This window comes from Homalodisca vitripennis, chromosome 7 (genome assembly GCF_021130785.1).
Source record: "Homalodisca vitripennis isolate AUS2020 chromosome 7, UT_GWSS_2.1, whole genome shotgun sequence".
NCBI classification, from domain to species: Eukaryota; Metazoa; Arthropoda; class Insecta; order Hemiptera; family Cicadellidae; genus Homalodisca; species Homalodisca vitripennis.
In genome coordinates this window covers 58,142,762-58,156,295 of record NC_060213.1, presented here as the reverse complement: position 1 = coordinate 58,156,295, position 13,534 = coordinate 58,142,762, and the positions used below count along the sequence as shown (strand labels likewise).

At 34.0% G+C, this 13,534-nt stretch overlaps 1 protein-coding gene across 2 annotated transcripts in view; it reads left to right on the top strand.

Annotated features, from left to right (window-relative positions):
• The window catches only part of LOC124365851 (GATOR complex protein MIOS-B-like), a 57,763-nt gene extending 46,261 nt beyond the window's left edge, over positions 1-11,502 (top strand). For both annotated transcript variants that reach the window (XM_046821917.1, XM_046821918.1), the window contains exons 13-15: positions 464-674; positions 6,393-6,607; positions 11,191-11,502. In XM_046821917.1, coding sequence (XP_046677873.1) covers positions 464-674; positions 6,393-6,607; positions 11,191-11,284 — 520 coding nt within the window. In that variant the 3' untranslated portion in view covers positions 11,285-11,502. The remainder of the gene's footprint in view (positions 1-463; positions 675-6,392; positions 6,608-11,190) is intronic.
• The last annotated feature ends 2,032 nt before the right edge of the window (positions 11,503-13,534 follow it).

Below are 13,534 nucleotides of genomic sequence, written 5' to 3'. Positions count from 1 at the left end.
CTGACACCAGTTTTCCTTTTTTTTGTCTCATAATTATCCCATTTATTGAAATGGTAAGCAATAAACTCGTGTATCGGCTGCTGTTAGGGTATACTCCGCAACTGTTTGAAATATACGCTAGAGATGCAATTATCAGTTTATTTAGAACTTAAAAATCGAGAATAATGCAAAATAGACCGTGATTGTGTTTGTGGGAGAATATTCTAAAATTTTGATCTGAAGAGTACAAGTTGCTGTTAATCCTTATACGGCCAGCAGCAATGTTGTTCTGGTCTGACATCCTGTCCAGTAAGATTGGTATTGACAGCCAGAATGTTAAATGTTAGTGCCTTTTAAACATTACACTCAGAACCTATTTTCTTTACCCGTAGTGTACCATAACCAAGTGAAGTAATTAACTCATATTCATTAAGAAACAGCTGGGTAAATTATCAGTAAACAAACCATGTGTGGTTATTGACAGTTATCGCAACCTGCTGAACAGCTGGCACATGTGGAACCACCGGGCGAGAGTGGACATCGCACTCAGCACACGAAACCCTGGCACCAAGCCTGTGCAGCAGGTGTTTGTGTCGTGTAACTTCTGCGGTAAAAGTGTATCGGCATATATGCAGGCTTCTTCACTAAGCCGAGGCCAGCTCGCTAGGCTCGGTGCCACCAGCAATCGACTTAAGGTTAGTAATAACCTACACTTCATTATACATCTGTTTTATCATTGAACTAGTTATACCCATACCCATAAACACTATATTACTATAAATATCATGAGCGCTACTTTCCCTAGCCTTTGAGCCTATGAGTAACACTGAATCTGTGTTTCATCTTTAATGATTCTTCTTATATATAACAGATGCGTGTTTTTATTATTAACCTAGCAGACAAAGGATACAACCAGATCAGTCTTATCTATTTAATTTCTGCAGATTTCTATGATGTTCATGTTGAAATGCTTATAATTACAAAATATGGGTTTCAGACCAGACCAAATAATTAATTGTACAGTTCTAAATTACAACTATAGGCCTACTCAGCTTCCAAGTATTGCAATACGAATGCTCGCTGGAAGTTAGTGATAAGCAAATTCTGAATTTTCAAATCTCTTTAATCCGATTCCAAATCTTAAAAAAAAATTGATTCCTGATTCTTGAATTTTGAATCCTAATAGTTTGTTTTAAACCTAACTATGATTTAAACAAAATCGCCAATAAATCCAATTTCTTTCATTCTTAACACTTTAGAGACTGATAATATAAAAAGCAATCTATGGATACCACTCTGTTGTAAAGGGATTTGCAGAGATTCAAAGAAACAGCTATATTCTAAAATTAAGAGAACAAAGTCATAAGGGCAAAGGGCTTCTAGAATACATGCATTTAATCTGCAAGAAATATGGACTTAAATTTGAATCACTTATTAAACACATTTTAAACCACATCTAGTCATTATAAAAAATATAAACATAATATATGTTATAGAGGAAATATTTATACAACTACAAAAATTGTGAAGAGAACAAAAATTTGCTGCTGACATCCATGCATACATACAGCAGACATGTGACATTGCTCAACCATAAGCAGAAAATAGAAAAAGCAAATGATATACAAGGTCTCCAGTAAATATGTGAACTGAGGTCATAAAAACTTTATTGTAAGATTTAGTCTACATTGATTTTGTCTCCTTCAAAGTACTCTCCATTTCTTGCTATACTCTTATTCTATTTTCTTTTCCACAGTTTAAACTACCCTTGGAAGTTATTGGCAGTTACACTTTTTAGTTTTCTTGTTGTTTCCTGCTTTATTGTGTCCAAATCTTCCCAGTGATACCCCCTTATCGCATTTTTGTATTTTGAGAAAAGGAAAATATCGCAGTGGGTGAGATCTGTTGAATAAGGAGGATGATTCAATTAATTGATTGGATGGATGATGATGATTGAATTTTTAGCAAAAAACTGGTGATCAATCGATGCTGAATGTGCCGGTGAATTGTCATGGTGAAGGATCCATCCATCGCCTTGAATCAAATTTTTTTTGGTGTTAGAATTTAAGCTTTTTATTGATGATACTGTTATGATATTCTTTATTGAACATATTCTTAGAGAACAGTACAATCGTCAGATTTTATTTTGTTTCAGCAGGTTAGAAAGTTCTGTTTAAAAATTCATTTATTGTGTAGAATGGATGGTCTTGAAGCCAGAGTTTTAGTTTGTGTCCAAACTGCAGTCGGTCTCTCCTCTAAAGTTCTAGTGGGAGGGCGTTCCACAGCTTTGCTCCGACATACGTTGGCTCCTTCTCCGTGGACGCTAGGCGGTGAGCTGGAAGATGGTAGTTTGCAGCATGCCGAGTGTTGTAGTCATGTTGCTGTGCTCCAGTCATCACTTCATCAGGTGATTTCAGGTGTACGTAGGTCACAGCTTCCAGGATGTATAGGTTAACCACAGTGAGAATCTTCAGTTCTTGAAAGGCTTGCCTGTATGATTCTCTTGGGCGTAGGCTTGCAAGGATCCGAATTGCTCTTTTGGTGTATTAGGACCCGTTGTAGGTTGCCTAGTGTGGTACCTCCCCAGACTGCTATACCGTATCGAAGATGTGATTCGTAGAGAGCATAGTATGCAGTTTTAGCTGTTCCCAGGTCGCTGATATGTTTCATCCTGCGGATCACGTACATTCCTGCGCTAAGCCTTTTACAGAGGTTGTCAATGTGGTGTGTCCACGTCAGAGAGTCATCTATTGTCACTCCGAGATACTTTGAAGTGCTGATTTCCTCCAGTTCAGGCAGTCCTCCTACAGTATCTTTGTGTCTTCCAAAGAATAGCTGTTTTGTTTTTGTCTCGTTTACAACAAGATCATTGCCATAGCAATATTGCACTGCCATATTAACAGCCCTGTAAGCAGCTATCTCTACCTCGTCTTGATTCTTTTTCCCGAGCAGAAGCACAGTATCATCAGCATACATCAGTGTACTGCTGAAATCCTCCATGTACTGAGGAAAATCGTTTGTGTAGAGGATAAAGAGGACTGGTCCAAGATCAGAGCCTTGCGGCACTCCTCGAGTGATGGCTTGTAGTCCTGAGCATATTTGGCGTGTAACTCCTTCGGTGGTGTATTTCACTTCTGTCATCTGGCTTCAAATTTGGTTGCACACGATTTTTCATACACTTGAGAACTGTGAGGAAGAACTCTGCATTTACCGTTCATCCTCCAGGAAGAAATTGATGAACAACACCTTAAAACTACATAAAAACCCAGAAGTATGACTTTGATTATAAATTGGCTTTTTCTCGGTTTTTTTGTTGTGTTAGATTCATATTTTGTTTTCACTCCTTGTTTTACGAATTCAGTTCAATGTCATACTCGTAAAACCACAATTCGTCACTCTATTGACAAATATATTTGTCAGTTTGGTGATTACCCTATTGACAAATCCAGCATTGTTTTCAAGTGAATTTTTTCCAGTTAGTAACACAGTCAACTCATTCAACTTATGATCTGGTGTCAGCACCTTGGGCTCTAATGTTGAAACCCAAATGTTTGGTTAAAATAGTGTGCACTGATTCTCCTAGATTCAGTTTGTCAGCTATCATTTGGACAGTTTTACGACGATTTGTAGGGACAAGGGACCGCTCACAATCAATGACAATAGACAATATGCTTTATTAACAATATCATCAAGACATGTTACAGAGTCAAACAGTTTTTAAAAGTGAATTGTATTATTAAATGAGAGGTCTATTTAAAATTCATCATTCCATGAGAAGAACTCATCGAGCGTGTAGTATGCGTGGTCTTGCCGCCAACACCATAAGGTTCTCTTTATAGCTCTTGGGTTGTCTTTCAGATGATCTGGTAGCTTGTTGAACAGTTTCATTCCAGCATATGATGGTTTTTTCTTGAACAATGCTGTTCTATGGACTGGTAGAGTGTAATCCCCTGCTTGTCTAGTGTAGTGGCCTTGGAGATCTCTTTGTTTTGGATGATTCTTAGTTATGCAATAAAGTATGGTTTCTATGATGTAAATGGATGTTACTGTCAATATTTTCCAGTTTTTGAAGATGTTTCTGCAGCTCTCTCTAGGTCCTATTCCAGCCTTATTGCTTTTTTCTGCATCACCAGAACTCTGTGGAGATTGCCAGCTGAAGAAGCACCCCCGACTGCTATTCCATAACGCAGGTGGCTTTCGAATAACGCATGATATGCTGTTCTCGTGGCTTCATGAGTACTAGTTGTCTTGGTTATCTTTAATCCAAACAATGCTGAGTTAAGCTTTAGGCAGGGGCTGTCTATATGGTTTTTCCAGCGCATGTTCTCGTCAAGTATTATGCCAAGATGTTTAACTTCATCAGCTGCTTAGATATTTGGTAGTTCAGTTACAAGGGCCTTTTTAATGCCTAGAGTCATTTATTTTGTTTTTTCTCATTGAGAACGAGGTCGTTTCTCATTGTATATTCTTGAGCCATGTTGAAAGCTATGTATGTGTTAATTTCCAGTTGTTCAGTATTTCTATTTGCTGCAAGCAGAACTGTGTCGTTTGCGTACATGATCATTTGACAATATTCTCTCAAGTGTTCTGGAAAGTCATTTATAAATAAAATAAAAACAAAACTGGTCCAAGGACCGAGCCTTGTGGAATTCCTCTTCTCACTGGTAGGGGGTGAGATTGTAGTGATTGTGTGAGTCCCTTGGTTGCTTCCTTTAGTTCCACTATTTGCTTTCGTCCTTTGAGATAGCTTTCAAACCAACTGAGTGCTGTTTGTCTAATACCAACATTTTGAAGTTTAGTCAATATGAGTTCATGTCCAAGGCAATCAAAGGCTTTACTGAGATCAAGGTATAGCTGGTGATAGTGTTGCTGATCTCCATATTGTCAATTATATATTCAGCTTCAATAATAGCAGTTGTGGTAGATTTTCCAGAGATGAATCCATGCTGCTTGTCAGTTAGTATTTGGTTCTCTCTTAGATACTTTAGGAGTCTAATAAGAGTTACTTTTTCAATGTAGTCTTCAACACAGGTGGTTGAAGATCGTTCTGCCCTTGAATCATCCGTGGCGTCTTGTCGGCCATTTTCAAAACATTTAATCCACTAGAAAACGGATGTTTTCTTCAGAGCATAATCACCATAAACAGCTATCAACATTTCAGTAAATATTTGATAACTTTTACCGCACTTCACCAAAAACTTGATATTGATTAATTACTCCATGATTTCGTCAATTTCCATTTTTGACAATCAGTAAAAACAAGAACAGAAACTAACATAACTAGCACCATATGCACAGTCTGACGATCCACCAAACACTGACAGATTATTGGGTCTCATGAAACTAGTCCGCATCACGGCTGCTAGATTGAACAAGTCAGTGTATTTATTGGACAGACCTCGTATTATTCACAAAAGCACAATAGTTTTTTATTATAAATACAACAAGAACCCTTTCTACTGATCCGTAATTTACGTAATGTTGATCAACCAGTAATTAATGGTATAGCCAAATTCAGATATTCCCATTGATCGATTCACAAATCCCTTATTAATGGTTCAGGATTCGGCTTTGAGCTGTCACTATTGGAAATTACTGATACAAATTGATCAAATACGAAGGTTTTGCATATTTGATTTAACATGACGGTTTAAGGTGAAGGAGCTGGCCCTTCAACTAAGTGGGTGACTACTGGGTAGTAGGAGTTTATGAAAGTTTTTTTTTTACTAAAAACCAACACAACGAGATAGTTGCTTGAGTAGATGCATCGTCATAATCAAATTTGAAGGCATACATCTCCCCCATTTAAATATTTTTCCAAGCAATTTGGTTAGTCTTGCAGTAAAATACAAATAAGAACCTGAAAATAAATACTGTTGTGATGTGATTTGCAATTATCTACAAATACGTAAGGGAAATCAGTTTCATTAGTTTAAAACTAAATAATCCTAGTTTGAAACACTAAAAAATTGGTTACGAAAAATAAAATTTGGCATAATATGTGAAAAATATAGTGTAAGCGATTTAAATTGTTAAGAATAATTATTTGAATGTGAGGTATATTCTTAAAATGTTATTAATTGTTTCAACTACAAGATTTAATTGTTTACAAAAATTATTAATATATAAATCTAATTTTTGAATTGCAATTTCCATTTAAAAAACTCCAAATATTAAAGTCCAATACTGATAATACACTTTATTTTCCCATTGTTTCTCACATGCTCCTTGTTAGTATACTAATTGTCTGTAAGTCATCACCTAACATATCCTGAAATTAAGTTGTTAAGCAGTCAATGTAATTAAGTTAAGTCACAAAGTGGGTAAAGATCCTTATATCCATATTGTAGTCTTAAATGTATATTTGATGTTTCAGTCACTGCGATTGACTAAGTAACGTTGTCATGTTATAGATGACATCATGCCCCAACTGTCGCAAACCCCAACCACGCTGTGCAGTCTGTTTGGTGAACATGGGAACCCCGGCTTATTATGACGGGAACCCTTCACCTTCTCCCTCCCGTCCTTCGACCACACCCCTCCGTCTCTCCCCCTTCAACTCCTGGTACACCTGGTGCCAGACCTGCAGACACGGTGGACACGCCTCTCACATCACCCAGTGGTTCAGGTCAGTAGATCATCTCGTCATTGGTTTTGGACTACACTGGTGATAATATTTTATGTGATTACAGGATTCTCATGGATATTTGTTGTTATACTGTGTTACACAAAAGAGGAAACAAGCATTCGTGATCTGGTATTAGATCATCATCTTAGGTGGGAAACCTATGTATGTAGTTAAATATGCAGAAACAAATTGGAACCACAATGCCGATCAGACCAAAATGAATTCTGAATGCCAATATTAGATCAACAAAAAGCTGTACTCTAATATGTCCGTGAAATCCTTTCGTAGTGGTAATTTTGTTAAGTCTTTTGGGAGTACTGGTGGCTGAGCGGTCTAAGACATGAGACATCGAATCTGAGTTAGAGTGGGTTTAAATCCTGTCTGTGACCGTACCCCTTTTTTCAGTACTAGCTACTACTGAGTAGACTGCTCCTCCTTAATCTGTTTGATAAGATCTTGCACAGGCCAACGGGCAACAAGGATGGGCAGAAAAAGGCTTACATATAATAGGCCTCGTCTTTAAAAATATTTTGTATTTTTCCTTATTTTTTCTTAAAAACTTATCTGAAAATCATGGTAAAAAATCACACACTCACACATCTGTCATATAATATACCTAAAAATTGTATGTCCCCAAGTATCTGTAACCCATAATTTTCAATATAGTGACACAGTATTGATGTTGCAGACTTACAAAGAATGTTAAGTAACAGATAGATATTGTTATGTAATAGTCAGGTCACTTATGAAGATGGGGATAAATACTCATTATATTTACCATCCAGCCAAACTAGGTTCAGAAAATTATGGGCTTCAAATAGTAAGTCATTGGGGACATTTATTTGGATGGTTGGAAGTCCTGATAAATTAGTGTTTATTTAGAGAAATCCCCAATCCTGCAACCAATTTTGTCCCATTACATTGTGTTGGAACATCAACTGGTATATCATCAGGTACTATTTTCTATGTTATATTACCCACAGCTGTGCCTGCAGTCATACATGGTTGTTGGGAGAAATGTCCATTTCATGTGGCATAGACGCACTAAAACACTCACTGTATGGACAGTTTTTTTGTTTATTTGCTTCAAATGGTATATACCAATTTTACAATGCATACCAGTCAATTACAAAAATTAACTCATTTTTATGTAAAGAAACTGTAATCTTAGAATACATTAATTAAAATTAAAATTTTTGTAATATAATACAAAAACACATTCCTTACAATAGTGAAAAAGGCATACCAGATAGGCAAGCCTATGTGTGGGTACGAGTCGTAGAAAAAGGGTTGGTTGGCCTGATTTATGGATTAGATTTACAAAATGTATACATACATAAACTTTGCTTTTTGTTTAGTTAAGTAAAGGCCCTAGGTTGGTACAACAGATAAAAGCCTGAGGTGAAAACTCCTATTTATAACTGGATGCGCTAACGTTCTCTGTTGTCTCCCTTCCCAAATCTGCCAGTTAACTAGCTACAAACTCGAATTAGGTATAAGTTACAATAAATGACCGTAATAAAGAGCAAATTATATTTATTGCTGGGCAATCTCCCTCCATAAAGATGGTAATGTCTCATGAAAAAATCCGTGCTACCAGGAAATACATTTCCAGTTCTCTGCGACCATTCAACTTCACTGTAACATGCATAACTGGGACCTTTGGCCAGCTTGTATAAAAAGAGCAGATCAGAGGTTGTGTGTCGAAGATGGAGAGACTCTAGGTGGAAATGGTGCTCCAACTCGATTATGGTAAAACCCTATAAAGCAGTAACCCAGTTTGACCAAAGGATTCGTAGTAGACGGACTTGGACACCATCCAGTAATCCGATATGGATATCATTCAATAAATTGTTGACAAGAATTTATAGACTCATATAAAGTGATGGGGAATGTTGTATGAAATGAGAAATAAGTGTGTGAATGCAAGAAGAGCGTACAAGGTATAAGAAAAGAATAAAAGTTGAAGAAAAATAAGGTAAAATAATATACTTATTTTCAATATTTTTTAACAGACCCATTCCAGGAATTTTTGGATTGTATCTCATTTAATACGTAAGTCATTATCATGACTGATCACTAGATCTGTTCAGTGCAGCGACACACTTCCAGTCTCCGTATAGTCCTTTTTTAAGCACTCTCATCCAGTTATCTCCTATTTTCTCACATTTATCTTTATAACCCTTCAATCAGTTGTCTTAAGGTTTCCTCTTTGTATCTTTCCTTAATTCTTCTTTCATGTAATCTTCTTTGGCATTCTGTGTCATCATGTTCTGTAAATTCTAAATCACCTCAGCCTCTACCCTTCACCACCTATCAACCCCTTCCAACGCTGGTTCTTCCTTGACTCTTCTTCTAGAGAATTAAATTTTCATTCTGTATCTTTTAGTGAGTCCATAGCTATTCCTCTTTAACTCCATCTTACAACTTGTACAATCTGCTCCTATCCCCTAGTCCAGTGTTTCCCAAACTATTCAGACTCTTGGCTCCCTTTAGGTTTATACTATTTTCCATGGTGCCCTATCCCCTCTTAACCATCTTTTACTTAAACCTTTCCTCCCTACCCCCTCACATCACCTTAATAGAGATGATAAAAAAACATTGTTGTGTGACTTTATAATTCATAATTAATTCACCCTGGTAACATATTTGCCTGTATGCATATTATTTAAAAAATACCCGTTATAAAAATCTTAAATTAACCCTTTTAGTGCCAACAGCCTATATAAAGGCCGAATCTGTCAAAAGTCATAAAACGCCAAGAGCATTTATTTAGGCTCAAGCTAGGTTGTTGGTGAAACCCCAAGAGCCCATATATAGGCTTCGCCAGGGTCGGACGTCGAGCACTAAAAGCCTTTATTTAGGTACAGTACATATCCATTTATTGACTAATATCAATAAATTTAGTACTGATTTATGCAGAACTGTATTTTCTTAAAGAATATAACATAATTTGTTATGTTATTGCAATTTTTATAGTAATTTTAATGTTTAATAATGTTGCGTTATCCATAAAAGAGTAGCATTTGAGGTTAGATGATAGCCACCTGCAGCCATTAGTATTATCATTATAATTTTATCTTAATCACATAAGTTTTAAAGCTTCTAAAAACTGTCATTTACTGTAGACTTTCCTTTAATTTAAGAGAAAATACTTAGGTATTGTATTTGCTACTTAAGTTGAACATTTATAACTTCAAATTTGTATTTTATTTTGATTTTGATCAATGAAAAAAATTAAGTTTATTTTTCTGATTTATATAAAATGTATTATAGCAAGTAGCATTGTATTTATATCACATTATATTCAAACAAAATAATAATATATTCTAAAATGTTTTATCCAACGACATTTGCATTTTTATGGTTAAAGTCTGTTTTGTACTTTTTAAACAAATAAATACATAAATCTGTAAATTGTTATTATTGTTTTACCAAATGCTTGCATGTCTTTCTCAATTAAATATATTACAATGTGATACAGAGGTTTGTCGAGTAAAAATTTGTCAGGAATTTATGGAGCTTTAAATTTACAAAACAAAAATAAAATTTTAAAATGTATCAATTTTAAGAGTATACAATTTTTAAAGATCAACCTATCACAAATTCTCCTATTAACAAATAAAAATTGAAACCAAAATCATTATTTCATCATAAAAGTCAGACTTGTTACACAAAGTCTAGGTATTTGAAACTGTCTCTCTTTTCATCTCTTCCTACAACATCAATTTCCTCTTCCTGCAGTTTATGATTGTGTACTTCCAACTTACCAATACTCGCTCTTCCACTTTACAGTCAACCTTTATCAATGAACCTCATCCCATAATGTGTGTCATGTCTTCTATCCATGTATCCAGCCATTCCTGTACTTTTTTCCTCTTCATTCGCTCAACACAACAAGGTTGTTCCCAAGTTCTATCACCGATTGTGCAATAATTTTAACTGCCCAATAAAATAATCCTGTTTTAAAAAACCAACATGTTTTTAATTTAGGAGGTGTGAACAGATACAGATAATTTTATTCATGAGTCTCAAGCACAGAATGGTGTCAAACAATTGATAATTACAATTCATTTGTATGCAACTTAATATGGAGGAGTGGCGTTGTCGAGATGAGGGCTTGCATGAGTAGTGAATTTCGTCCAGACTGTACAATGGAGTGTCTGCAAGTCACTGCTGGAGCTTCTTCTTCAATGCGGAGGGTGGATTTTCCTTTATTGACTGTGGAAGCATATTAAATAGCTTTGCTCCAGCATACCTGTATGAGGGCTTTTTTGAGAAGATGGAAGTTCTGTGGGTAAGAAGATTAAAGTTGATGTTGTGCCTTGTGAAGTAGCTATGGATACTGATGTGTCTTGAAAAGGAAGATCTTAGAGCGAAATAAATTATCTCCAAGATGTATAATAAGACTGCAGTTACAATTGTCCTAAAGTCTTTCTATTGTTCAATTATATATTCCATTACCTTTGTTTCCCCATCTTCCATTATCTTCAAATTGCCAACCCTCTTCTGCTTTTCCTATTTCAATCTCCCAATTCTTCCCATTTATAAAGATCAATCCTGTTATATGATGTTGTTTACAGGGAACATTCGGAGTGCCCAGTGACGGCTTGCTCCTGTCGCTGCCTGAGCCTGGACACTTCTAGCAAGATGTCATCCCTTGCGTCTGTTGCATAGAGATAACAACTTCCACAACAGTTGTTCTGAACTCTTCTTTTACTCTGTGGTTTACAATAGTACCAAAGGAAATAATTTTTCGTTTTCAGATCTTGGCAAGTTAGGTAATTTGGTAAGTTTGATTTCATTGTTGTTTTATTTTAATTAGTTAAGTTAATCTTTATACAGTATCATTAAGTTCCTAGTTAAGTTATTAATGTTAATTAATGTTGTTCTTGTTTTAAAAAAAAACGGCGCCTGCTTTCTTTAAATGTTTTTCTGTATACCATTTAAGTTATTTAGCTGCGATTTTCAACAAATGTGAGTGAATCTTAAATATAAGGAAGAATGATACTGTTCAATGTTTTGTTTACTCTATTTCTTTACAATATTTGAATAGAATAATATAGGTTTTGTTACATTTTTTTTGTTGTATTACAACTTTCTCTTTTGAACAGGACTTAAGTGGAGATTGCTACTTGTGAAGTCAATTATTGTTGGGATTTTTAATTTTATGTTTGTCTACTGGTATTTAAATTCAGTTACACACGATTATTTTTTAGACATTATTAAATCGTTAAAGTTACTTATATATTTTTTTTACATTGATAAATACATTTTTATATTCTTTATATTAGTTTTCAATATGTTTGTTAGTTTTATCCACTTTAATATCTTAAATTTAGTGACAAAGTTTGTAACAGTGTTTAATTGAACGTGTAGAATTTTGTAATTAAGAATTTTAAATCTTTTAATTTTTAAATTGAAGTTTTTACTGATATTGTTTATGTATGCCCTCATTTGTTAGGCAGTTTTATTGGCATATTAATACTATAAATATTTTTGATGTGTAATGTGTACTGTACTTTATAATATAAGTTTTTGTACTGAATTTTAAATGAAATAAATTTTAATTCAATTATTTATACAAGATTATTGTAAAGCTATATTACCTGTCTTTGTGAGATGATTTTATATTGTTTGAAAGTTTTATAGATTTATGTCAAATTAAGATAATTTAATGAAATTGTTTAAAATTTATCAACTGATAGACTTATTAAAAACTAATATTATTTGCTAGTATTAAATGTAATGAATTTAACTTTCAGGTTTTCAATTCCATCCTAATAATTAAGACATTTTTGTCATTGAGCTATGTGTTCTTGAACATTCAGCATTTAGAGTTTTGCTTTTATGAAATTTCATGAAACATTTAGAATTTATTATAATACATTAATTTTAATTATAAAACTGTTTTATTTATTCATCTATGAAGTTAAGATTTTTGAACTAGGTACGTAGTATAAATAAAAAAGTTAACGCATTCAATTTTAACTGATGCTACCTTTTAATTCAGACCCTACATTAAATATCTCAGACTTCTTACCTGTGACTATACTGTCTATTTATTTTTCATAATCATTTCCTCATTAGGTCTAAAAGATATGTATTTATAATAAATGTATTTTAGCAAATATTTGTTTGTCAAAATAGAGATTTATTCATTGTCTTTTAGTTACTGTATATCATTTATTTTAAGCCAAACAAGATTTCACCTAGTGTAAATAGTCTGTATATAAATGTATCAAACTTAACAATATTCGTTTTTTGGAAATAAATGTTTATTTTTGAAGAATTTGTGAACTATTTTCTAAACTTTTGAAATGTTGTCTCAATTGAAATGATACAATTCTTATATTCGCTTTCTTTTAATTGCTTACTAAATTGAAATTAATGGAATTAATCTTGAAATTAATATTTCTGATATTACAGTATAGAATTGAACAATGGAGGTCAGAGTGACTCATGTTATTTCCCTTTCTAACGTGTAATAATTTCTAGATTAGTTTTTTCATCTTCAAATTTGTGTAGTTTTATTTTAATTTTTTGGAGCTTGTTGGAACCTGAAAGTGAAATGTTTTAGTGATTCAAAAATCTTGTTAATACAAGAGGTGCAGGTTTTACCTGCCCATTCTTGCCCGTTTGAGAGAAAAAAGTTAAATTCCTAGATTTACCAACAATTTAATATAAATTGTGTTTTTATACAGCGGTTTTAAAGTAGGAAAAAACTAATGCCTCGTAGTAGTAATTGCTGCTTTTTGCTCAATGTTCCTTAATACTCTTACATGAATTTGTGGACTATACATTTTAATTAAACAGAACACTAAAATCAATAAATAATGATATATGCAATGTTTACATAACCTTTTGTTAGAATGATGGAATTAATAGTTTACAGTTCAAATGTAATTTCATTTACAATTTTCTACG